The sequence below is a fragment of the Vulpes lagopus genome, chromosome 3, assembly GCF_018345385.1.
Source record: "Vulpes lagopus strain Blue_001 chromosome 3, ASM1834538v1, whole genome shotgun sequence".
Classification (NCBI taxonomy): domain Eukaryota; kingdom Metazoa; phylum Chordata; class Mammalia; order Carnivora; family Canidae; genus Vulpes; species Vulpes lagopus.
In genome coordinates, this window is record NC_054826.1 from 64,454,185 (window position 1) to 64,478,307 (window position 24,123).

Sequence of the window (24,123 nt, forward strand, 5' to 3'; positions counted from 1 at the left end):
GCCAAACTTTAAAAATTATTTTGAGACATTTGGGTAAATTTGAACACCAAATGGATATTTAATATTAGAAAATTACTAAGTTTTTAAAGGTACAATATTGGTAAATGACCATGGTTTGAAAGAGTCTTCTTTTTACACATGGTATATTGACAAGTTACTTATAAGTTAAGGGATATGATGTCTGGGAATTTGTTTTAAAATGATCTAGGGAAGGGGGCCCAGGGTGGCTCAGTTGATTAAATGACTTTGGCTCTGGTCACAATCTCAGAACCCTGGGATGATTGAAACCCACTTTGGGCTCTGCACTCAGCAAGGAGTCTGCTTGTCCTTCTCCCTCTTCCTCTGTCCCTCCCCCTGCTCAAGCACACACTTGCTTCTCTCTCTCAAAAATCTTAAAAGACCTATGGAAGGGTAGTGGTTAGGATACAAATGAAATAGAATTAATTATGACGTGATAATTGTTGAAACTAAACATGAAGTTCATGTGAACATTCATTATATCAGGTTGAACCACAAGAGATTCGTATGTTAAAACAGTTGAATTTCAGGAATGCCGTGTATTTCAATCTAACACTGTTCTAAAATCTGTGAATTTTCCATAACAAGTAAACAAGTACAAAATAAACAATAAAAATATTTAAAAGACAATTAGAAATTTGGACACCGACACATTGATGATATTATGATTTTTTTTTTTTTAAAGATTTTACTTATTCATGAAAGAGAACAGAGAGAGAGAGAGAGAGACGCAGGCAGAGGGAGAAGCAGGCTCCCTGCAGGGAGCCCGATGTGGGACTCGATCCCAGGTCTCCAGGATCACGCCCTGGGCGGAAGGCAGGTGCTAAACCGCTGAGCCACCCGGCTGCCCTATGATATTATGATTTTATTTTAAAAAGAGCCCTGTTAGGGACACCTGGGTGGCTTAGCAGTTAAGTGTCTGCCTTCGGCTCAGGGCGTGACCCCAGGGTCTGGGATCCTGTCCCACATCAGGCTCCTTACAGGGAGCCTGCTTCTCCTCTGCCTATGTCTCTGCCTCTCTCTATCTCTCTCTCTGTCTCTCATGAATAAATAAATAAACAAATCTTAAAAAGAAAAAAACCTGTTAATTTTTTTAAGCCCTGTTTATTAAAAGAAGTTATGTTTGCAGGGATATATACTGAAGTATGTATAGGTTAAAATGGTAGGATGTCTGGGATTTGCTTCAGAATAATCCAGTGGAGTGGTAGGAAATGAGTGAGAATATTGAAAAAACAAAATTGGCCATGAATTAATAATTACTGCAGCTGAGTGTTGAGTCTTTGGGGTTTCTTATACTATTAACTTTACTTTTGATTAAGTTTGAAACTTAATGAAACAATCAAAAATTAATAAAAAGGTATATGTAACAGCAGTTAACAGAATGTTAACTGTTAGCCATTTAATGTTACATCAAATGAGATATCTGTGACACCTGGAAAGCCTTTATTTTAATATTTACATATTCATTTTTTAAATATATTTCAGTGTTACCTTTTCTTTGTGGCAAGGAACTATTGTAAATTTTGCATTAATGAAAGTAATATAAAGCAGACATAAAATAGATTTAAGTGAAAAATTAATTGGCTTAAAAGATACTCCGTAAATATTCCATAAAATAATAGTACTAATAGTGTTCAGGTATGACAAAAATTATATGGTATGAAGAGAATGAAGTCGGAACATTTACTGTGTTATACTGATTCCATTGGTATGAATGGTAAAATGAAGAAGCATTTTATAAACTTTGCTTATACCTCTAATATCCGCATGTTGAATGCTTAATAGACTCTTTTGAAGATCTCTTTTGTGTAAAACCCCATGACAATATGTATCTTCAAAGGACTTTTATAAAAAATTATAGAGGACATTTTTTTATTGTTACAGAATGTCATACCCAGGCTATCCCCCAACAGGCTACCCACCTTTCCCTGGATATCCTGTGAGTATTGCCACTTATAAGAGTAAAATAGCTTGTGTACTTGGAACAGGCGTTGTATAGGACTAGCCCATGGACAGATCTTACAGGTATGTTAGAGCAAGGGTCATAAACTCAATTACCCAGAGGTACTGAATAGAAGAATAAGTGTATTAAGGCAGGTGTTATGGAGGAATGAGAGGGTGCTTGCCTAGTTTATGGATAGTTGACAGCTACTCAACTTGAGCCTCACATAGGCATACTGGCAGGCAGACTCCATGTTGCTAGATATTCCATTTCTTAAGTAAAGCCAGATATGTGGATTTGATGTGAAATTGCTCCAACTTTTTGAATTGGGAAATTTTTTAAAATGTTAAATGTTGTATGAGCCAATAAAACATATGTAAGCTAAATCCATCCCATGAGTCACTGGTTTTTAACCTTTGTGTTAGAAGGTTTAAAATAATTAAGAAGGGCTTGACCCAGAGATAACAAATTGCAGTGGATTAAAGATCCCTGGGTTTGTGGTTCTAAGACTTTTACTATTCGAAGTTCATTTTACAATGTGCTACTGAGTTCTGCCTTATTGATACCTGTACTGTGAGGACTAAACTTATAGCTGAGACATTTAAGTGAGAATTATGCCTTTCAATTTTATACTCATAAGTATGTATACCTTTTTTCTAACTCTGGGAGAAGACAAAGAGAGGCCTATGCAGATTAATGATAATATGTGTGTCCTTATGTAAAATGAATATATAGCTCTCTTGAATTGATCATAGGAGTGATGAGAATTATGAATATTCCCAGGCCCTTATATACTGAACTGGACTCTGGCTACCATTTCAGTTGGTGTTGGCTAATTTTTGAAACAAACAACCCCAACATCAAAGTGACTTGGCACAATAAAAACTCATTTCTTGCTTACTTTAGTTTTTAGAAGTCCGTGGTGGGAAGGCAGGAGGAGGGGGGAATCAAGGAGGCTTTGTTCCATGTAGTCTTTTGGATTCTCGGGCTCCTTCCACATATTGGCTCTACTATCCTCTAGTGCCTTGGAGTCCTTCCTTGTATTTTCTGCTTCCAGTGGCAGATGAAGGAAAAGAGGAAGAGAGGAAGGAGGTTTTTAGGGAAGGAAGGAAGTGGTGTAAGTGGTGTATATCACTTCTGTTGCTGTTCATTCTCCAGTATTCAGTCATATGATCCTACTTAACTGTAGGGGAGATCTGTGAAAGGTAGTCTAGCTTTATGGCCAGGTGAGAGTTTAGTGAACATGTAACAATCTCTGCAACTCTTAGACATTGTCTAGTTTGAACTGGGCTCCAAAATGTCACACCCATGTATGACTCAGGTCACCTCCCCCCCCTCCCCCCCCCATTATGCAACAGGTTCTGGTGTGTTGCAAGAGAGCCATGAATTCTCTTTAGGGTAGAGAGATAATTTTTTCTCATATTTCCAGATGCTAGAAAAATAAGGAACGAATAAGCTTTGTTAATTTTTCCTGAAGCCTTGAGGTTTGTAGAGAGTATGGTTCTTACTCCCAAAGAGAGAAACAGATCCCTCCTGCCTCACACAGGTAGAATTAAATTTAACTGAGTTCTGACAAACTAGTATACTGGTAGACTAGTATAAGACACCAGGACTTTTAATGGGATTTTTATTATGTGTAAAAGAAAATCTAGACCTTAAGAATAATCTCAGTTTGGTTCTTTTTTTAGGTGGGTCATATTTCTCTATGATCACATTCATTTGAAAAATTTTCTCATTTTTTAGCCTGCAGGTCAGGAGTCCTCTTTCCCCCCTCCGGGTCAGTATCCTTATCCTAGTGGCTTTCCTTCAATGGGAGGAGGTACCTACCCACCAGCCCCAAGTAGTGGCTACCCCGGAGCTGGTGGCTATCCAGCCCCCGGAGGCTATCCAGCCCCAGGAGGCTATCCTGGTGCCCCACCACCAGGGGGCGCTCCATCCTATCCTGGAGGTGAGTGATGTATTGTGGAATTAGTGATGATTTGGGATTGCTGTACCACTTTTTCCTTTTCTTTTTTATCCTTTTCATTCTTGCTTGTTTTGAATGAGGTCAGAGATGCTCTTAACCTACTCTCTACCAAAGACATTAAGAACCTAGCTGGCAAGATAGACATAGGAAGCATAAAAGCTAGGAACAGTCTCAAAAATTCTGTTGTGCAAAAGAATAAATCATGGTAATAACAGACCAATATATAACAGTTTGCTTGATTATTTGTAATCTTAATTGATATTTCAGTTACCATGATTGTGATTTTTAGGACAGGTTTGTCCAGAGGTAAAAAAGCTTAGCGGGATCCCTGGGTGGCGCAGCGGTTTGGCGCCTGCCTTTGGCCCAGGGCGCGATCCTGGAGACCCGGGATCGAATCCCACATCGGGCTCCCGGTGCATGGAGCCTGCTTCTCCCTCTGCCTGTGTCTCTGCCTCTCTCTCTCTCTCTGTGGCTATCATAAATAAATAAAGATTTAAAAAAAAAATGTTTAAAAAAAAAAGCTTAGCAATTTTGTATTATAAGTTATGTGAATGAAGTAAAAATTATTTTGTAATGGAGAAGGAATTAATAAGTTGAATTTAAACCAGAGACTGTTGTTACAGCATCAATAGCATATTTTTTTTACACTGTTCTTAGTAGATAGATATTTTCCTAAAGTTTACTCTTCACACAAGAACTGTCACTATATTTATTCTTTTTTCTAGTTCCTCCAGGCCAAGGATTTGGAGCCCCACCAGGTGGAGCAGCCTTTTCTGGCTATCCACAGCCACCCTCACAATCTTACGGTGGTGGCCCAACACAGGTCCCACTACCTGGTACGTATCAGCTGTCCAGAGGAAAAGTAATAGCATGCTATTTTAAATTTTTCAATTGCCATTGAGAAAACTTAGTTTACATCTGGATTAGTCTTCAATAAACTTGTACAGATGGAAATAAGGGCCCACTTTTTCAATTACAAAAAATCTGTTCCGAAGCCAAAAAAGCAAAACCTTTAGGAGCTTCTCTGCTCGCTCCCATACCACTCCTAAAATGTCCTGACATCCTTTCCAGATGGAATCAGAATTTAGTTTGGTTCAAGTGTTTAAAAATAAAAAGGTGTTATTTGTTAAATTGTGTAGAACATGAATATTTTAAAAGGTTCTTCTGACCGAAGTTGGTTTCAGACTTAGCGAATTATATATAATATTAAAAGTTTATCCTAGTGAAAAAAAAAAAAAGAAAAAAAAGTTTATCCTAGTGAATTAACAAGGCATGAATGTTCTCATGTTTTCATATTCATAATAGTCAATGCTATTTTGAAAAATTAAAACCTATCGGACCATACAGTAGTATGTTTGTGTGTTTTTTTTTTTTAACGTGTAGGTGGCTTTCCTGGAGGACAGATGCCATCTCAGTATCCTGGAGGACAAGTTCCTTACCCAAGTCAGGTATTTCTGCTCCTATTTTTATATTTCATCTAATTGAATTGGATAATGCCAAAGAAGGGCACCACTCCTTGGCCAACATAAGAGATTTCCGTGAAGCAGAGGAGAATGGTCTATTACAGTCACTTAAGTTTCTGATCTTTGCTTCTGGTACAACTCAATGCTCTCTTTGGTCCATTGGTTTTAAGTGGTGTCCTGATGACTTTAATAAGCGTAGGTCCCTTCTCACAGGTGATGATACCCATAACTTTCTCATAGAGATTCACTTGGGTTCTTAACATTGGTTTTCCTTTTCTTCTTCCCTCACTAACAGTTAAAGCTATGAACCTGGGTGACTTGAGTAATTGGTATTTCTGGCAGTGTTTGAGAAAGTGCAGTTTCATTTTCCCTTTTGTAACCTTCTACTCTTTTTTCAGATCAATACAGAATCCTTTCCTTCCTATCCTGTTTTCTCTCCTGTTTCTTTGGATTTTAACAGTGAAGTGAGTAAGGTTTTCTAATGTTCACTAATTACTAAGTCCCCTATATGTGCCTTCACTACTTTCTGATTCCTTGTGTTTGTCTCTCACAACTTCTTTGAGGGCTCAACTGTGTCTGTTTTATCTTTATGTCCTTATGTGCTGGGCGAGGCTTTAACCACGGTAGCCAACTAATGTTTGTTGAATTGATTTCTCAGTAGCCCTAGAAGGTCTCCTGTATATCAAATGTTTGGTCTATAGCTGTATAGCCCCTTAATTTAATCTTGCTTAATTTTTCATTGCCTTGTTAATCCTTTTATATCCTATGCAAGTTACTAGGAACACAGTGTACTTTTATGCTTATCTTTATCTTGATTTTTCTTATTTATTTCCAAACTGTTTATTCATAAAGATCTAGCATTTTCAAGCTTTTTTAAAGCTGGGGTGGGAGAAGGATTACAGTGTTGGAAGAGAAACATGCTAGCTATTTTCTGGCTTTCTTGACTTGAGGAATTTGAGCTCCAGAGATACTAAGAAATTTGTCTAGGGCCACACAACTAGTGAAAGACATAGCTAAGACTATATCTAGTTCACCTGACTTCCAGACCAAAGGTCTCGCTGTTACATAATGCTGCTTTGCTGATACTGTAAATGATGTTCCTCCAAAGCACATAGGGAATTCCTTTCAATCCTCTTCTTACTATTGAAGTTGATTTTTAATCATATTATAAATCTGTAGCTATCTTAAAAATGAATGACAATTTTATTTTGGCTTAAGCATGCATATAGTTTTATAGACATTTTATGACTGAATATAAAAAATTTTCAAGCATAAAACACTAAAAATTAAACACCTACACGTGCAACTCATGTGTAACAATTACCCATTTAAGATAAAACTAAAACCAGTAGGTGGAAGTTAACAGAGTGGTAGATTTTGGAAGATCTTTTACATGGAATTGGAACAGGCGATCTTGTGAGGAGAGAGTTCCCTATCACTGAAAGTCCTCTGGTAGAGGGTGTGTGTGTGTGTGTGTGTGTGTGTGTGTGTGTGTGTTTAGGAAGATGAAAATTTCTGTCTTGGTTGGGCAGATGGGCCAGGTGACCTCTCCTAATTGATCCAATTTTGTTTTTCAGCAGGAAGATTGACATCAAATAAATGTCAAAGGGTAGAACTTTTGGTGGCAGATAGTGTGGGCTTTGCTGAGAAATTTTCCCTAGTTTGAGTTTTGACCTGTAGAACATAGACCTTCATTTCTTTTAATCCAGTATAATGCCTGGAAGATAGTATTTTTTTTTTTAAAAGATTTTATTCATTTATTCATGAGAGACACAGAGAGAGAGAGAGGAGGAGACACAGGCAGAGGGAGAAGCAGGCTCCATGCAGGGAGCCCGATGTGGGACTCGATCCCAGGACTCCGGGATCACGCCTGAGCCAAAGGCAGATGCCCAACCGCTGAGCCACCCAGGTGTCCCTGGAAGATAGTATTTTTGATGAAGATTCGCTTCAAAAGGAAACTTTCAACATGGAATGAAACATCCGTTTTTCCCTACAGATGAAAAATGGAGTGATTTTTTTTTTTTTTTTAGATTGATTTAAAAGATTTATTTTAGAACACAGGTACACATGAGCATACACTAGGGAGTGGCAGAGTCTTAGGCAGACTCCCTGCTGAATGGGGAGCCTGACCTGGGGCTCAGTCTCATGACCATGAGATCATAATCTGAGCCAAACCAAGAGTTGGATGTTTAACTGATGTTCCACCCAGGCACCCCACTTATTTGAGAGAGATCCCCTCTGGTAGGGGGAAGGGGCAGAGAAAAGGGAGAGAGAAACTCAAGCAGACTCTATGCTCCATCTTATAACCCCTGAGATCGTGACCTGAGCTGAAACCAAGAGTCGGATGCCTAACTGACTGCGCTACCCAGGCCTCTCCCACCCCAGTTTGTTTTTTAAGAAAGAAGAGGATAACAGAAAATGAGAATCCTCAAATAGTACATGTTAAGGGTTAGTTTCTGTTGCTGTCTAGTCCAGTGTATAGTAAGGTTTTTGCCCTACTTAGGATTTAGTAAAGGTGGTTACGTCAAAGGAAACTTTCTTTAGTTTCTTGATACCATAAGGCTCCTATAAAGACTTATATTGAAGAAATTATACTTGGATATTTGCAGTTGAGAATGGTTTCAGTTTTTTCTTAAAACCACCATACAAATATGTGTTGGTTCTCTGCTTGTATTGCTGGCTTAGAAACTTCATAGTGTAGAACAGTCGTTAGAAGAAATTGTTGGTGTGAGAGAATAAGTAAGAGAGAAATTATTGACCCTAAAAAATCTTTGCTGAAAGACGGTCTGGTCCCTTTTTCCCCATTTACTTTGTGTCTGCAGTTGCTGGCATATTATTGTATTCAATGAGTATAACTTTAAATGCAGTTTCAGTTGCCTAAAAAGCAGTTGAGTCATTTTATATTTTGGAATGGTGTTGAATGTATCTTTAAGTGGTATTTCAGAGATAATGGGTTAAATGAAATATATTATTAAAATTCAGTTTAAAAAAACGGTGGTGGGATATCCTTTCGTTTCATCCCATCTCTCTTAAGCCCTGATTTGAATAGTTTAAGAAAACTATTTGTTTCCTAGCTGTGAATTTTTAAATTCTTTAAATTTTGAAATAATTTGACTTACAAAAAAGTTTTAAAAACTGTACATTAGAATTCTGTATATTCTTTACCCAGATCCTCCAATATTAACTTCTTACACAAACACAATATGATCAAAATCAGGAAATAACATTGGTGTAATACTATAACCCAACCTATAGACCTTATTCAGATTTACCAGTTGTCCCAATAATGCCCTCCTTTTCTGGTTCAGGATCAAATCTAGGATGAAATATTGCATTTATTGTCATGTTTCCTAAGTTTCCTTTTCTTAAAAAATTTTTATATTATTATATTTTTAGTAATTTCTATGCCCCATGTGCCCCTTGAACTCATGACCCTAAGATCAAGAGTAACATGCTCTACTGACTGAGTCAGCCAGGCCCACCTCTTAAGTTTCCTTTAATAGGACACAGTGCTTCAGTTTTTGTTGTTCATGACCTTGACACTTTTAAAGAGTACTACCAGTTATTTTGTGGCGATTCCTTGGCTTGGGTTTGTCTGATGATAGTTCCTCATGATTAAAGTCAGGTTTTGGGAGGAATATCACAGAAATTATCTTGAATCCCCATATCAGGAGGCTTTTATCGTTGACTTACTCTGTTATTGGCAATGATTGGTTTCGATCACTTGGGTCTGCCAGGTTTTCCACCATAATGTTACAAACTATGCAAGTATCTTGGTTCTCAGCTTGTCTTTCTTGTCTCCTGAAAGTTTGGTGTTTAGCTGTCTTTTGGTAGGAAGAGGATAGGTCTTTCTTGCCTGTTCCAGAATGAGCCTTCATAATAAAATGTTCAAATCCTTTGTCCTAAAACTTAAACATGGCCTCTTTGCCTAAGTGATGTCTTAGGAGGTCTTAAGTTGTCTTGTCAAGAGAGAATCCTGACTTTTTTTTAATTTGTATTTCTTTTATTAAGGAAGTTGAATGTTTTTTCATGCTTCTTCTCCCCCCCCCCCAATTTTATTGAAGTATAAGTGGCATGTAACATTGTATTAGTTTTAGGTGTACAACATGATTTGATATATTTTTATATTATGAAATAATTAGCATAACAACTGACATGGATTTTATGCCTCTTGTTTCAGCCTGCCGCAATGACTCAGGGAACCCAAGGAACGATCCGACCAGCTGCCAACTTTGATGCCATGAGAGATGCAGAAATTCTTCGGAAAGCAATGAAAGGTTTTGGTAAGGAAAGCAGGTTTTTAATCTTATTTATAATTTCGAGTGGTTGAATCTAAAGTAAAAGTAGGCTTAATATTATAAATCAAATTTATGTGCCTGTGCACATACCTCAATTTAATCTGGCACCAGGCACCTTATAAACATCTAAGAGATATCCTCAAGGAATACCCAGTACAGAATTCATCTTTACTTAATTAAACATGTATGGTTCTTCCAGGGACAGACGAACAGGCAATTGTGGATGTTGTGGCCAACCGTTCCAATGATCAGAGGCAAAAAATTAAAGCAGCTTTTAAGACCATGTATGGCAAGGTATATATATTTTTTTCTTTTCTGGCCACAAACAGTGGCCTGTAGACTCTTCATTTTTGTCGGATTGGATACTATCTTTTTATTAGTGCTAGTGGTATAAAGTAGAGACAGCTAGATTTCAGAGACTCCCGGAGTGGTGTGTTCACTATTTATCTCTCTTAAAAGCCTTTCTAATTCTGGAGTCGTCCTTGATCTCCTAATCATACTTCATACTATGTCTGATATGTGATGGATGCTCAGTAGAAAATAGATTATGGCCACAATAGCATAACTGATAATAAATTTATATATAAAATAGAAAAATAGTATAATAGAGAAATAGTTTGGTTCTCAGTCTTCTTTATAGTGGGATTCAAGGACTTACTATACAGCCCCTCCTATTTTTGGTGTTTGGGATCCTCTTCCACTCCTCTAAATATATCCTCATTATGATTGCATGGAACTTCTTGCCATTCTTGCAACTCCCTGCACACATCATGGTCTTTTATATTTCTATGCTTGGTATACATTGTTCTCTTGGCCTGGAACACCTTTTCCTCTTTTTCTTGATGCCAAACAGCTTCTTCCAGATTTACCTTAAATCAGCTACTCTGAAATTTCTTTGATTTCCCTGGGCAGATTTTTGCTGCTGCTTTCTCTGTGGCCGAGTAGCATTTTATAAAACCTCTGCTATAACTGATCAGTCGCACTGCCCACTCCCTGAACCCATGAGCTCCCCTCAGGTAAACCATGCCATATTCATATGTGCGTTTTTAGCTTCAAGTACAGGAATAATAATAAATAGCCACTTAATATTTGCTGACTGGATGATCAGTGACAAAATCCAGCAAGATTCTGTGGCTAAATAGTGTTATTGCTTAGACATAAAGGGTAGGCCAGGTAGCATTGTTTTTCCATTTAGATAGGAATCCTAGCATTTCCTGACATTCTCTGGATCCAGTTTACTTTTCTCAGAATGGGAGTAAAGGTTCATTGGTTTGTCTCACTTCACCTGATCTGCTCTGCCTTATTCTTGCTGCCTGGCCCAGGTCCACTTCTTTAGTCTTAAAGCTGATTAAGTGATACAAACTCTTGATTTCCTCAGGGTTCAACATCAGGCTTGCTTCTCAAAGAAAAATATTTTCCATATTATGAATCTCTTTAGTTCATTTATAACCTGTGCTATGCTCTCCTAAATTTTTTCCTATATCATTAAAACTAAATTCACAGGCTGTTTTTTTTTTTTTTAACCCTCAGCCACCTTTTCTCTATTAATTAATACAAATATCATTTGTTGGCTTCCTATTAATTAATACAAATATCATTTGTTGTGGAGTTCTTGATTCCACATTCTTCTTTATCAATTAGCCTGTGAGTACTTACTCAGTGCCTACTGTATGCCAGCCACTGTTTTGTCTTAGCATCCAGTTATTGATTATATCTCATTGATGTAATATGTGGAAGGGTTCTTTTAAAATGTCTTCTATCTCAAATCCACCACTCAAGTCTAAGCCTTTATTACTTCTTATCTAAGTGTTCTGGTAGCATAAATTTTTTATCTATAGGCTCGGTCATCACAGTCCATACTGCTGGTAGTTGTCATTTCAGTGCCATCTTCTTGCATAAAAACTTCTAGTGGTTCCTCGCAGCATGCAGAATCAAATCCACATTCTTTAGCTTGGTCTTTAGGGCAGTAACACAAGAGTATTATTACAACTCTGACTCACTCATCTGTGAGAACATTCCCCTCTAACAAAATTGGTTATTCTTACTGCTTCATTAAACAAGCTTTGCTCATTCTTGCCTCACACTAGTGATTCTCTCAACCTTAGCTGAACATCATAATCCCATTTCAAACCTAAGAACACATGCAGAATATGAATATTTGCCCTCTACATTAATGTGTTTTTTGTGGCTTACTTGGATTTTTTTTTTTTTTTTTTTTAAGAAAAATTCCACAGTGGGGATCTCTGGGTGGCTCAGTGGTTTAGCACCTGCCTTTGGTCCAGGGCACAATCCTGGAGTCCCGAGATCGAGTCCCACGTCAGGCTCCTGGCATGGAGCCTGCTTCTCCCTCCTCCTGTGTCTCTGCCTCTCTCTCTCTCTATCAAAAATAAATAAATAAATCTTTAAAAAAAAAATTCCACAGATAATTTTAATGCATAGCCAAGACTGGGAACCATGTTTCTTTTTCTCATCTGTGTTCCTCCCTCTTGCCTGAAATATCTTTCTTTTTCCTATTTGCCTGCTAATTTTTACATACTCTTCAGGGTTTGGGCTAGGAGCTTTCTCTAAGTTCTCTGGCCCACTTTTAACTTCTCCTGTTCCAGCTTTTTCTGCTGTTTATTTATGTCACTTACTCATCTGGTGCTGGAGTTGCCTTATATTATCTCTTTTTAGATGTTTATCTTTCCAAATAAGAACACAGTAGAACAAGAACAGTATCTTATACTAAGTAAATATCTGTTTATCATTTTGTTATATTCTTTATTTCACGTCTTTTTTTTTTTTTTTAAGATTTTATTTATTTATTCATCAGGGAGACACAGAGAGAGAGAGAGAGAAAGAGGCAGAGACACAGGCAGAGGGAGAAGCAGGCTCCATGCCGGGAGCCTGACGTGGGACTCGATCCTAGGACTCCAGGATCACGCCCTGGGCCAAAGGGCAGGCGCTAAACCACTGAGCCACCCAGGGATCCCCTCACGTGTCTGTTTTTGTACCTGGTATAGTGGTAGAAGGATAGTAGGTATCTATTATTAAGTGCTTATTGGTAGGGACACCTGGGTGGCTCTACGGTTAAGTATCTGCCTTCAGCTCAGAGCATGATCCCGGGGTCTGGGATCCAGTCCCACATCAAGCTCCTTGTGGGGGAGCGTGTTTCTCCCTCTGCCTATGTCTCTGTGTCTCACATGAATTAATAAATAAAATCTTTTTTTTAAAATGCTTATTGGTAGATGAATAATATATGTCTGCTTGAGGGGCACCTGGATTGCTCAGTCAGTTAAGTGGCTGACTCTTGACTTCTGCTCAGGTCACAATCTCAGGATCCTGGGATTGAGCCCTGAGTTGGGCCTTGAAATGTTGGCAGGGATGTAGAGAAAGGGGAACCCTCTTACACTGTTGGTGGGAATGCAAACTAGTATGGCCAGTCTGGAAAACAGTATGGAGTTTCCTATTTTTCCCTCAAAAAGTTTAAAATAGAGCTACCCTACAACCCAGCAATTGCACTATTAGGTATTCTCCAAAGGATACAAATGTGATGTAGTGACTCCAAAGGGCACCTGAACCCCAGTGTTTATAGCAACAATGTCCACGATAGCCAAAATATGGAAAGAGCCTAGATATCCATTGATGGATAAATGGATAAAGAAGATGTGGAGTGTTTGTGTATATATGTATATATACAATGGAGTATTGGCCATCAAAAAGAATGAAACCTTAACATTTGCAATGACATGAATGGAACTAGAAGGTCAATCAGAGAAAGGCAAATACCATATGATTTCATTCATATGTAGGCTTTTTAAAAAAGTTATTCATGAGAGACAGAGAGGCAGAGACATAGGCAGAGAGAGAATGGGGAGCCTGATGTGGGACTCGATTCCAGGACCCCAGGATCATGAGTTGAGCCAAAGGCAGATGCTCAACCACTGTACCACCCAGGTGCCCCACTCATATGTAGACTTTAAGAAACAGAACAGGTGAACATAGTTACAGGGAGGGCAAAATAAAATAAGATGAAATCAGAAAGGGAGTCAAACCATAGAAGACTCTAACTGTAGAAACAAACTGAGGGTTGCTCAAGGAGAGGCCCCCAGGGGGATGAACTGGGGTAACTGGGTGATGAACATTAAGAAAGGCACTTGATGTAATGAGCACTGGGTGTTAGATGCAACTGATGAATCACTAAACTCTACCTCTGAAACTAGTAATACACTATGTTAATTAACTGATTTCAAATTTAAAAAAATACATCTAAAGTGTAACAAACTTTAAATGTATATATTTACTTGTTTCTAGTATATGCTATTCAGATTTGAAATTTAGGTTTTCATAAAGCAATTTGATTCCATTTTTCCATATTTTTCTTTAAAAATTTAAGCAACAAAATTTGGAGAGCACTCATACTTAGTTTGTATTTGTAATTAAACAGGATTTAATCAAAGACCTTAAATCAGAGTTAAGTGGAAATATGGAAGAACTGATCCTTGCCCTATTCATGCCATCTACATATTATGATGCCTGGAGTTTACGGAATGCAATGAAGGTACTGTATATCATTTACTTTGTATATTTTATCCTATTTCAAATGTTAAACCCCACAAATTATGGCAGCTTTGAATGTACAGCTAAATCAATACATTATATCATCTGAATATATAGAGCTTTTTAGGTCTGGAGGCCAAAGAAATATTTGATAGAATAGTAAGATTTAATTACTTCCAGTGATTTTTGGTTTTCTTTTTTTTTTAAAAATATTTTATTTATTTATGATAGAGAGAGAGAGAGAGAGAGAGGCAGAGACACAAGCAGAGGAAGAAGCAGGTTCCACGCCGGGAGCCCAACGCGGGACTTGATCCCGGGACCCCAGGATCGCGCCCTGTGGTTTTCTTTTGTATAATTCTTCCTTTCTTCATTTCACATAGGGAGCAGGAACTCAGGAACGTGTATTGATTGAAATTTTGTGCACAAGAACAAATCAGGAAATCCGAGAGATTGTCAGATGTTATCAATCAGAATTTGGACGAGACCTTGAAAAGGACATTAGGTCAGACACATCAGGGCATTTTGAACGTTTACTTGTATCCATGTGCCAGGTGAGTATAGCATGAATATATGTTGATGGAGGGAACATTCTTTCTGCTATCAATGAGCATTATTTACTCTTTTTAGTATTTAGCGTACTTGGAATGTTGCCATCTTTAGGAATTCTTAACACAGACTCCAATGTACAAATTTCTTTGTAGTCACAATTGAGATTTATTTATGCAGATCTGGCTTTTGTAAGAGATTAGAAATTAACCTCTTTAGAGGTATATGGAATCAGAAATCAAGTTGAGGCTCTGTATTTTAGGCTGGGAAGAATCTTGTACTTCTAAGCTTAGCATTGTACTGTCAGTTAAATTGGACCATCAGTTGAAAATATGCAGGACTGCTATGGAAGTGCTATAGGAGGTGGAAACTGTGAGGAGAGATAGAAGTGCAGAAACATTTCTCACACTTCATAGTGATGTTGTGATTAGCACCATCCCTTATTCTGATTTCCCAGATGTGCTGGAGCAGTGACAGAAAACTCTCCAAATAGAGTATTTGGGATGATATTAAACACACAGAATGAGATGATGGTTTATTTGAAGACCAGCACACTGGTTCAGTATCAGGAGTTATTGGCTATCTTGCTAGTCACAAGGTTGGACACTCTGGAGGGATCTGAAAATAGAGGCGGCTGTTCAGAGCAAAGGGAGATAGTTGCCAAGAACCGTGTGCAGCAGTTAGTGGATGTGGAAATGAGAAAATAAAGCAAATGGGTGGGAAGAAACAGTTTCCCCACCGTGGAATAACAGAATAAGGGAGTAGATTAGCATTTAAAAACAATAACAAGACAACAAAAGCAGGAACAGAGACTTAACATTAAAAAATGATTATTCAGACTTTTTATGAGGTGCTGAGTCTCTTTATGCAGAATTCAAGGCCCAGCTACTTTACAAAGTAAAGGGACCTCTTACAGGGAGTGAGCAGAGGAATGGCTTCCCAGGAAAATGCTACTGGTGTTGTGTGTCTGAGTCCAAAGGCAGGCAGTCATCTGGGAAGCTTTTCCTGAACATCTTTTCATGTGCTCTCTTTAGTCTTCCATTTAGAATATGCTTCTGCATATTTCTTCTGCCCAGTACTCCTCAGAATACAGCGTCTCACCTTCAAGGAATACCTTTCCATTTTGTTCCTCAGACAGACACAGAGACTCTAGAGGGCAGCCTTTCCTTCTTTTGGGTTTGTGTTTCTATTTTTGAGAGAAACCAAATGCCCATGTGAGCTTTACTCTCGTTCTGGCCTAGAGCTTCCTCTCTGGCTCTCTCCTTCCCCTTTCCCTTCCCAGGGAAAAGTTTGATACACAAATTGGCACAGTCCAGCAGAACTGGAGTTATTTACAGCTTTTTCTAAAAAGCTTATGTGTCATTTTTGTTATGTATTTAAAATAAAACTTATATATTAAGACTACACTTGGCTAAAGGAAAGGAGATTCATGAAGCTTCCATATTACATATGATCTAAATCCTTTGAGGGCAGGGACCTTGTCTTTCTTGTGTCCCTACCACCTAGCACATCCTGTTGGTTCACTTTCTCTGGAGAACCCTGACTAATACAGCCTCACACAAAACAAGTGCCCTATACCTTTTAGCTGCATGAATGAATACAAAGTGGAACTCAGTATACTGCATATTGATCTTAAATCCCAGCTAAGGAGGATTATAATTTCTTCATTTGAGTGAGAGTTTATATCTCCTAGTAGAGAAGTTTTTCTTTTTGTGTGGGGGAGGGGTTATATATATCTGTGTGTGTGTATATATATATGTATGTATGTATATAAATTTTTACAGAAACTTTTCTGGTTTAAGTCTGTCTTTAATGCCCTGAAAACCTCTCATTTTAATATAACCTCATTAAACCATGATCAAATATTATAAACTCCATAGTCGGTGGTATAATAAAGTACTAGTTACACTAGTATAGGTTCTTTGGAAATGAAGATATGCATGGCAAACTTTATGCATTAATCTCTAACAAATTGTCCCTTTAAGTCCAAAAGTGACTACATTGTTAAAAATTTTTTAATAGAACTTGTATCATATTTTCCAATTCCTGCCTTCCTCTGTTGCAGGGAAATCGTGATGAGAACCAAAATGTTAACCACCAGTTGGCTCAGGAAGATGCTCAACGTCTCTATCAAGCTGGTGAGGGGAGACTTGGGACAGATGAATCTTGCTTTAACATGATTCTTGCCACAAGAAGCTTTCCTCAGCTGAAAGCTACTGTGGAGGCTTATTCCAGGGTATGAACTTTTCTTTTAAAGGTTTGGTTTCAGTTTTAAGTTGTGAAAATATTTTAACCCTTGTACTTTTTGTTTGCAGGTGGCTAATCGAGATTTGCTAAGTAGTGTTGCCCGTGAATTTTCTGGAAATGTCGAAAGTGGTTTAAAGACTATCTGTAAGATACTTTTATGTTTTGCATTTATTTTATTTGTAGATGAATGAGGCTTTGAATAGTTGTTACCATTAAGTGATGATAATTAATATAGCTATAGCCTCCTGGGAATCTGCTTAGGCAGAACTAATCCTATGTTTTTATATACAGTTCCCTATGAATGATGGTGGTGTGATCAAAAAGGATTGTTTTGGAATTATTTGGTCTTTATTCTGTATGCCCTTCAAGAGGACTAAGCAAGAATTACAGCAGATATAACATTTCCATTAAAGTGAATGGGAAAGCCCTAAAGAACTACAAGTGCCACCATACAAAGCCTCATTTTGAGCTCCCAAAAAAACACCTTTAAAAAATATTTATTTATTTATTTAACAAGAGAGCCTGAGCAGGGGGAAGGACAGAGGGAGAGGCAGACTCCCTACTGAGCAGGGAGCCCAATATGGGGCTCAGTCCCAACACCCTGGGATCATGACTTGAACTAAAGGCAGGTGCTTAACTGACTGAGACACCCAGGTGTCCCCACAAAAAAAAAAAACACTTTTTTTTTTTTTAGTTTATTTATAATCTTTCCACCCAACATATGGTTTGAACTCACAACTCCGAGATCAAGTCACATGCTCCACTGACTGAGCCAGCCAGTGCCCCCCAAAAAACTGATCTTTCAAATTTTCAGTCCATTGAGACTCTTTTCCCTTAGAAATAAAAAACTCCAGTTTCTGGTGTTCTTTGAGATGTCCAAAGAAATGGAAGTTTAATTCTTATGGAGAATATATGACTAAAGAGAGTTATTAGTAACACATTGTTATTAGTTGAGTGTCCTATAAATATTACTATAGTAATTGTAGTTAAAGCAATAATGTACAGTTAGTGTATCTCTGCCATCTGCAGGAAGAGACTCTGCTAAGTTAATTTTCCAGAAAGAAAACGTATCAGACTTATTAACATTTTCAAATTTTGGCTCACATCTGTTTTTTGTTTTTTTTTTTTAAGATTTTATTTATTTATTTATTCATGAGAGAGAGGAGGCACAGACACAGGCAGAGAGATAAGCAGATTCCATGCAGGGGAGCCTGACGTGGGACTCCATCCCAGGACTCCAGGACCACACCCTGGGCTGAAGGCAGCGCTAAAGCTAAACCACTAAGCCGCCTGGGCTGCCCTCACATCTGTTTTTTATATTAGAATATATCTCTTATCCTTCTGTCACCCAAATGATATATTTGACATCAAGAACTCAGATTTCAGTTATTATTTCTTTTACATAAAATATTACCAGGATTCAGTTGCTATGTATTTTTTCACTTGAAGGGGGGGAAAATGTAAGGAATCTAAGGTATTACATCGATGGAGGGAAAAAATAATGGGATTTATTGGCTAAAGGGAATCCTCTAGAATGAAAGGTAACCTGTCTGACAGCTAGAAAGATAGATGGATGCTGAGAAAAATCAAGATTTCTGAGATGATAAGGATCAAAGGCAGCTAAAAGTGATAAATGAAGCTGGAGCATGGATACCTTTGTTAAGGCATCATGTGTAAAGTATCTCTAATTTGCAGTGCAATGTGCCCTGAACCGCCCCGCCTTCTTTGCTGAGAGGCTCTACTATTCTATGAAAGGTGCTGGCACAGATGACTCCACCCTGGTCAGGATTGTGGTCACTCGAAGTGAGGTGAGGCTATCTTTTCTTGTCTGATCCTACTTGATTTTCTTTTCTTTTTTTTTTTTTTTTTTTAAGATTTATTTATTTATTTGAGAGAGAAAGAGCACACAAGTTGGGGGAGAGATGGAGGGAGAGAGCCTTTAAACCTCGTACTCCTCCTGAGTACGAACCCTTGCAGGGCTTGATCTCAGAATCCTAGGATTGTGACCTGGGCTGAAATCAAGAGTTAGGATGCTTAACTGACTGAGCCACCCAGGCACCCCTGATCTTACTTTATTTTGAATGTTCATTTCCTAAAAGTTCCTCAGCTGGTCATTAGGAATGGTGTTCAGAAAGAGCTCACTTTAGCACTGCTAGTAGAAGCTGTGTAAAGTAGTGTTTACTCTATTCATCCTGTGCGAGAGGATTGGGTTAGTGAAACAGACCACTGTGTCTCCGAATGTCCAGTGCCAAGAGATTTTCCTACTTGAGAAGGTCTGCAGAGAATACTGATTTATGCTAAGTTGGAAAGTGTTTATCTTTTTTATTTTGCTAATGTAAAAAGTTATATGAAAGATTAATCCTATTGGATAAAATTCTTGAAATTTAGCATGCTTTTTAATTATAAAACACGTTTTAAAAATTTATCTTTTTCTCTTTACCTAAATATACCTCAAATGTTTTCCTTTCTTTGACTTTATATATTTATTGGGCTTCTTTTTAAAAGAAAACATGCTACTAAATTAGAGTAGAGAAGGTAAATCATTTTTAAAGGATCACCATCATACGGTGTTTTTAAAAAACCTAATTTGTACTTAGACCTAAATTTCCTAAGCACAATCTTTTCTTTAAAGCATAAAATATACACAACCTAAAACTTAACATTTTAACCATTTTGAAGTATGCATTCCAGTGGCTTAAATTAAGTACATTAACATTGTTGTACAATCATTACCACCACAACTTTTTCACCTTGTAAAACTGAAAATCCAAACTCATTATATAATAATTCACCATTCTCCTTTCTCCCCAGCCCCTGGCAACATTCTGCTTTCTCTTCCTATGAATTTGACTACTCTAGGTACCTTGGATAAATGGAATCATACAATATTTATCCATTTGTGAGTGGCTTATTTCACTTAGCATAACATTTTCAGTATTCATCCATGGTTGTAGCATGTGTCAGAATTTCTTTTTTAAGGCTAAATAATGTACCATTGTATGTATACACCACCATCTGTAGATGAATAAATCTGTCAATAGACACTAGGGTTGCTTTCACTTTTTGGCTATTGTAAACATAGTTGTACATATATTTGCTTGAGTTCTTGCTTTCAAGTCCTTGTTTTTTCGTATGTGTATATACCTGGAAGTGGAACTGCTATTTCATATATATGGTAGTTATATTTTAACTTTTTTGGGAGTCACCAAACCTTTTCTACAGCAGCTGCCCTGTTTTACATTCCTGCCAGCAACACACAAGGATTCCTGTCTCTCCACATCCTTGCAGACACTTGTTATTTTTTGTGTTTTTGAGAGTAACCATCCTATCAATTTTTTATGTGGTATTTATTTATTTATTTATTTATTTATTTATTTATTTTTAAGATTTTATTTACTCATGAAAGACACAGAGAGGCAGAGGCCTAAGTAGGCTCCCTGTGGGGAGCCCGATGCAGGACTGGATCCCAGGATCCTTGGATGATCATGACCTGAGCCAAAGGCAGACGTTCAACCACTCAGCCACCCTGGTGTCCCTTTTTAATGGTTTTTAACTGACCAATATTTTGGGGATAATAGATGAAACTAGTACTACCCTTATTCATAGTATCTTTACACAACAGTGAATTAGCCCTTCCCTGGGTGATGCTAGCAGTGGTAAGAATGCTAGCTCTTAAATGTCAGTCACTTGGTGTTTTCCGCCCCCTCTGCTTTGATTTAGAATTAGGTTCTTTTCACTATTAAAGAATAATTCTGGGCAGCCTCGGTGGCGCAGCGGTTTGGTGCTGCCTGCAGCCTGGGGTGTGGTCCTGGAGACCTGGGATCGGGTCCCACGTCGGGCTCCCTGCATGGAGCCTGCTTCTCCCTCTGCCTGTGTTTCTGCCTCTCTCTCTCTATGAATAAATACATAAAATCTTTTTAAAAAAATAAAATAAAAATAAAGAATAATTCTAATAAATATCAGTTTCCTTTTAACAGCTTTTTTCTAACATCAAAAATATCATCTCTTGCATGCAGATTGATCTTGTACAAATAAAACAGACGTTCAGTCAGATGTATCAGAAGACCCTGGGCACAATGATTGCAAGTGACACAAGTGGAGATTACCGAAAGCTTCTTCTGGCTATCGTGGGCCAGTAGGAGAGATTTTCTAAATAAATGAAGCATATCCTTCAATGACTGATCTGCATGCAGCAATATCAACCATCACCTAACCAAAAGAGCTTTTTACTAAGGACTGTGTCAGGGTATTGTGCTTGGTTTGCACATGTGGTTATTGCCTTAATTCTTATTTTTTTTCCTCTACAATCAGTGTGAAGCAATATCACAATGATGGTAGTAATAATGCAATGTTTATAAGGCATAATTTTCACTGTTCTTATTCTAATCAGAATCCCAAATTAAATAAAAATCACAAAAAAATAAATAAATATCACAACAATCTCTAATTCTGTGTAATAAAGCTGAATAAAAGAAAAAGTTGCTGAAAACTTTTAGTTTTCAAAAAGTTCCAAAGTTCACTAAGTTCCAAAACCTTAGTAGGTCCATTGGACAGTTATAGTTGGTAGTACGTCAAAACTGTATTACTTTTTTAAAGATTCAGCTCTTTAACCTGTAAGAGTAATTTGCATCTTATTTTACATAAATTGTCATTCTATATTTATAAATGCTAAACTTTGACGTGGAAAAAGGATGAGTATTCCTGTAGCAACTTTTTTTTTTTCTGTAGCAACTTTTTAAAGGGATTATATGTTTATATGCATAAATATAAATAATATATAGCCTACTTTTATGTCTACTAAAACTCCCCTAAGGGTCTTTATTGGCCCTTGGTTTAAAAAAAAGAAAAACTTTAAAAATTAGTTGCAATTTAATCATGATTCAAGAAAGTGAAGCTTGACATACAGGAGGTACTCAATTAGTGAATGAAACTTATAGTATCTCTGGGAAAATTGGATGCTAGCTCTTTGGAGTAGTAGTTCAGGAGCTCAGTTAGTGATGTAGCCGTATCATTACAAAACTCATTGGTTTATCCCCACTACTGAGCAATTACTTATTGAGTATATTGAGCATTATAATGGGTAATCAGAAATACAAAAGGAGGTTTTAAATATACTAGGGGGTTCTAAACAAAAGTTACGATACAAAAAATTGTAAATATTAGATTATAAATTCTGCTGAGGATGAGACCCTGTTTGTTCTTTGTGTGAAGCTCCCCAACACAAAGCAGAAATTTAATAGATTTGGCGAACGACTGTACTAAGAATTGAGAATAGTAAATATCAATTATAATTCAAAGAACATTAGTTTTGTGTAAATACTAAGGGGCATGTAAGGTGGCATAAGATACAACCTTACTCTAAGAGAGGTAGACCTGTGATCGCTTTGGCAGCACATATACTAAGAGAGGTAGACCTATGTACAACTGTAGAGACCTGTGTACAACTGTACAACCTTACTCCAAGAGAGGTAGACCTATGTACAACATGGACAGGATAATGGGATGGATGTTAATTACTTTTTTATAGTTTTATTGAAAAAGTTCCAGTTTGATGTGGATTTTGAAAAAGTAACAGTGATGGGCTTTGGTAAACACCAGAAGTCAGGATAAGGTATTAAGGAAAGAAAAAGATAGGAGCAATATATTTTTAAACTTTGAAAATTGAGAAATAAGTCCTATACCATTCACCTTTTTAAAGTGTATGTACACTTCAGTGGTTTTTAGCATATTCACAAATTTCTGCGATCATCATCATAATCAATTTTGAGTATTTTCATCGTCCAAAAAGAAACATTAGGCCTACCAGTAGTCACTCCTCATTCTACTTCCTCTTGTCCATCTCCTAGCAATCACTAATCTTTCTGTTTCTATGAATTTGCCTATTTTGGACTTTTCATATGAATGGAATCATTTAGTATGTGGCCCTTTGTGTTTGGTTTCATTCAATTAGCATAGTGTTTTTAAGGTTCATCTGTGTTGTAGGTGAGTCAGTACTTCATTTTGTTTTATGGCTGAAGAGTCCACTATAAGGATATACATTTTTTTGTCCATGCATCAGTTGATGGGCATTTAGGTGGTTTTTACCTTTTGTCCATTATGATTAATGCTGCTGTGAACATTCATGTACAGGTTTTTGTGTGGACATGTGTTTTCAGTTCCCTTGGCTTTAGAACTAGGAGTGGAGTTGCTGGATCATAAAGTACCCTTATGTTTAACTTTTTGAGGATCTGCCAAACTATTTTCCAAAACAGCTGCACCATTTTACAGTCCTACCCCTCAGTGAACCCAGCTTCCAGTTTCTCTTCATCCTAACCCGACACTATCACTATCTCTCTTTGATTACAGCCATTCTAGTTGATGTGAAGTGACCTCTCCTTGTGGCTTTGTTGTGCATTTTCTTAATGACTTATTTTCTTGTGCTTATTGGCTATTTGCATATCTTCTTTGGAAAAATGTCTTGACAAAAGTATTAGTACTTTGTCCATTTAAAAATTGGGTTATTTATCTCTGTATTACTGAGTTGTAAGGGTTATTTATATATTTTGTATGGAAGACCCTTATCAGATATGATTTTTGTTCTCTAGTATGAAATTATCAGATTAGGTGCAGCCACAAGAGGAGACACAGGAGAGGGTCAGGAAAACTATTATATTCAAACATCCTAGAGGCAAGAGGTACTGCACTCACTGGGCCACATGGTAAAGACTCCAGGGCAGTCTGGAGGCCCAGGGGAATGCTTAGGCCATGATCTTTATTGGGGTTTCTGGAAAGGCAAAGCAGGAAAGGATAAACAGTTCAGTATCAGCTAGTTTGAATAGTTTTGGTAGTATTTGGGCTAGTTGGGTAGTCTCTAATGTCCTCATAACTGGCCCTGGGATAATTAAGGCAGAATAATTATAGCCTCCTGGGGTGAAGGCCTGATATAGGAGGTATGACTGGTTTGGTTAAAGGCATGCTCCTTGCTGGGACCTTTGCATTCTCTGTGAATGAGCTTACCAGGGAGGACGAAGTCACTTTCCAGTCAGAAAAGTTTTTTAAGATAGAAAAACATAAACACAAAAAAATGAATGATACAGCCACTAAATACAGATTTATAAATATTTT

At 37.5% G+C, this 24,123-nt stretch overlaps 1 protein-coding gene across 3 annotated transcripts in view; it reads left to right on the forward strand.

The window, feature by feature from the left end:
* The window catches only part of ANXA7 (annexin A7), a 28,424-nt gene extending 6,916 nt beyond the window's left edge, over positions 1 to 21,508 (forward strand). The window contains exons 2-14 of one of the 3 annotated variants that reach the window (XM_041750806.1): positions 1,903 to 1,957; positions 3,704 to 3,908; positions 4,652 to 4,762; positions 5,310 to 5,374; positions 5,788 to 5,853; positions 9,570 to 9,672; positions 9,887 to 9,981; positions 14,114 to 14,227; positions 14,607 to 14,777; positions 16,838 to 17,008; positions 17,088 to 17,163; positions 18,715 to 18,827; positions 21,036 to 21,508. In XM_041750806.1, coding sequence (XP_041606740.1) covers positions 1,904 to 1,957; positions 3,704 to 3,908; positions 4,652 to 4,762; positions 5,310 to 5,374; positions 5,788 to 5,853; positions 9,570 to 9,672; positions 9,887 to 9,981; positions 14,114 to 14,227; positions 14,607 to 14,777; positions 16,838 to 17,008; positions 17,088 to 17,163; positions 18,715 to 18,827; positions 21,036 to 21,158 — 1,467 coding nt within the window. In that variant the 5' untranslated portion in view covers position 1,903 and the 3' untranslated portion in view covers positions 21,159 to 21,508. Of the gene's footprint in view, positions 1 to 1,902; positions 2,044 to 3,703; positions 3,909 to 4,651; positions 4,763 to 5,309; positions 5,375 to 5,787; positions 5,854 to 9,569; positions 9,673 to 9,886; positions 9,982 to 14,113; positions 14,228 to 14,606; positions 14,778 to 16,837; positions 17,009 to 17,087; positions 17,164 to 18,714; positions 18,828 to 21,035 lie in introns of those variants that run through there. The other 2 variants (XM_041750808.1, XM_041750807.1) reach the window with 2 other exon arrangements.
* The last annotated feature ends 2,615 nt before the right edge of the window (positions 21,509 to 24,123 follow it).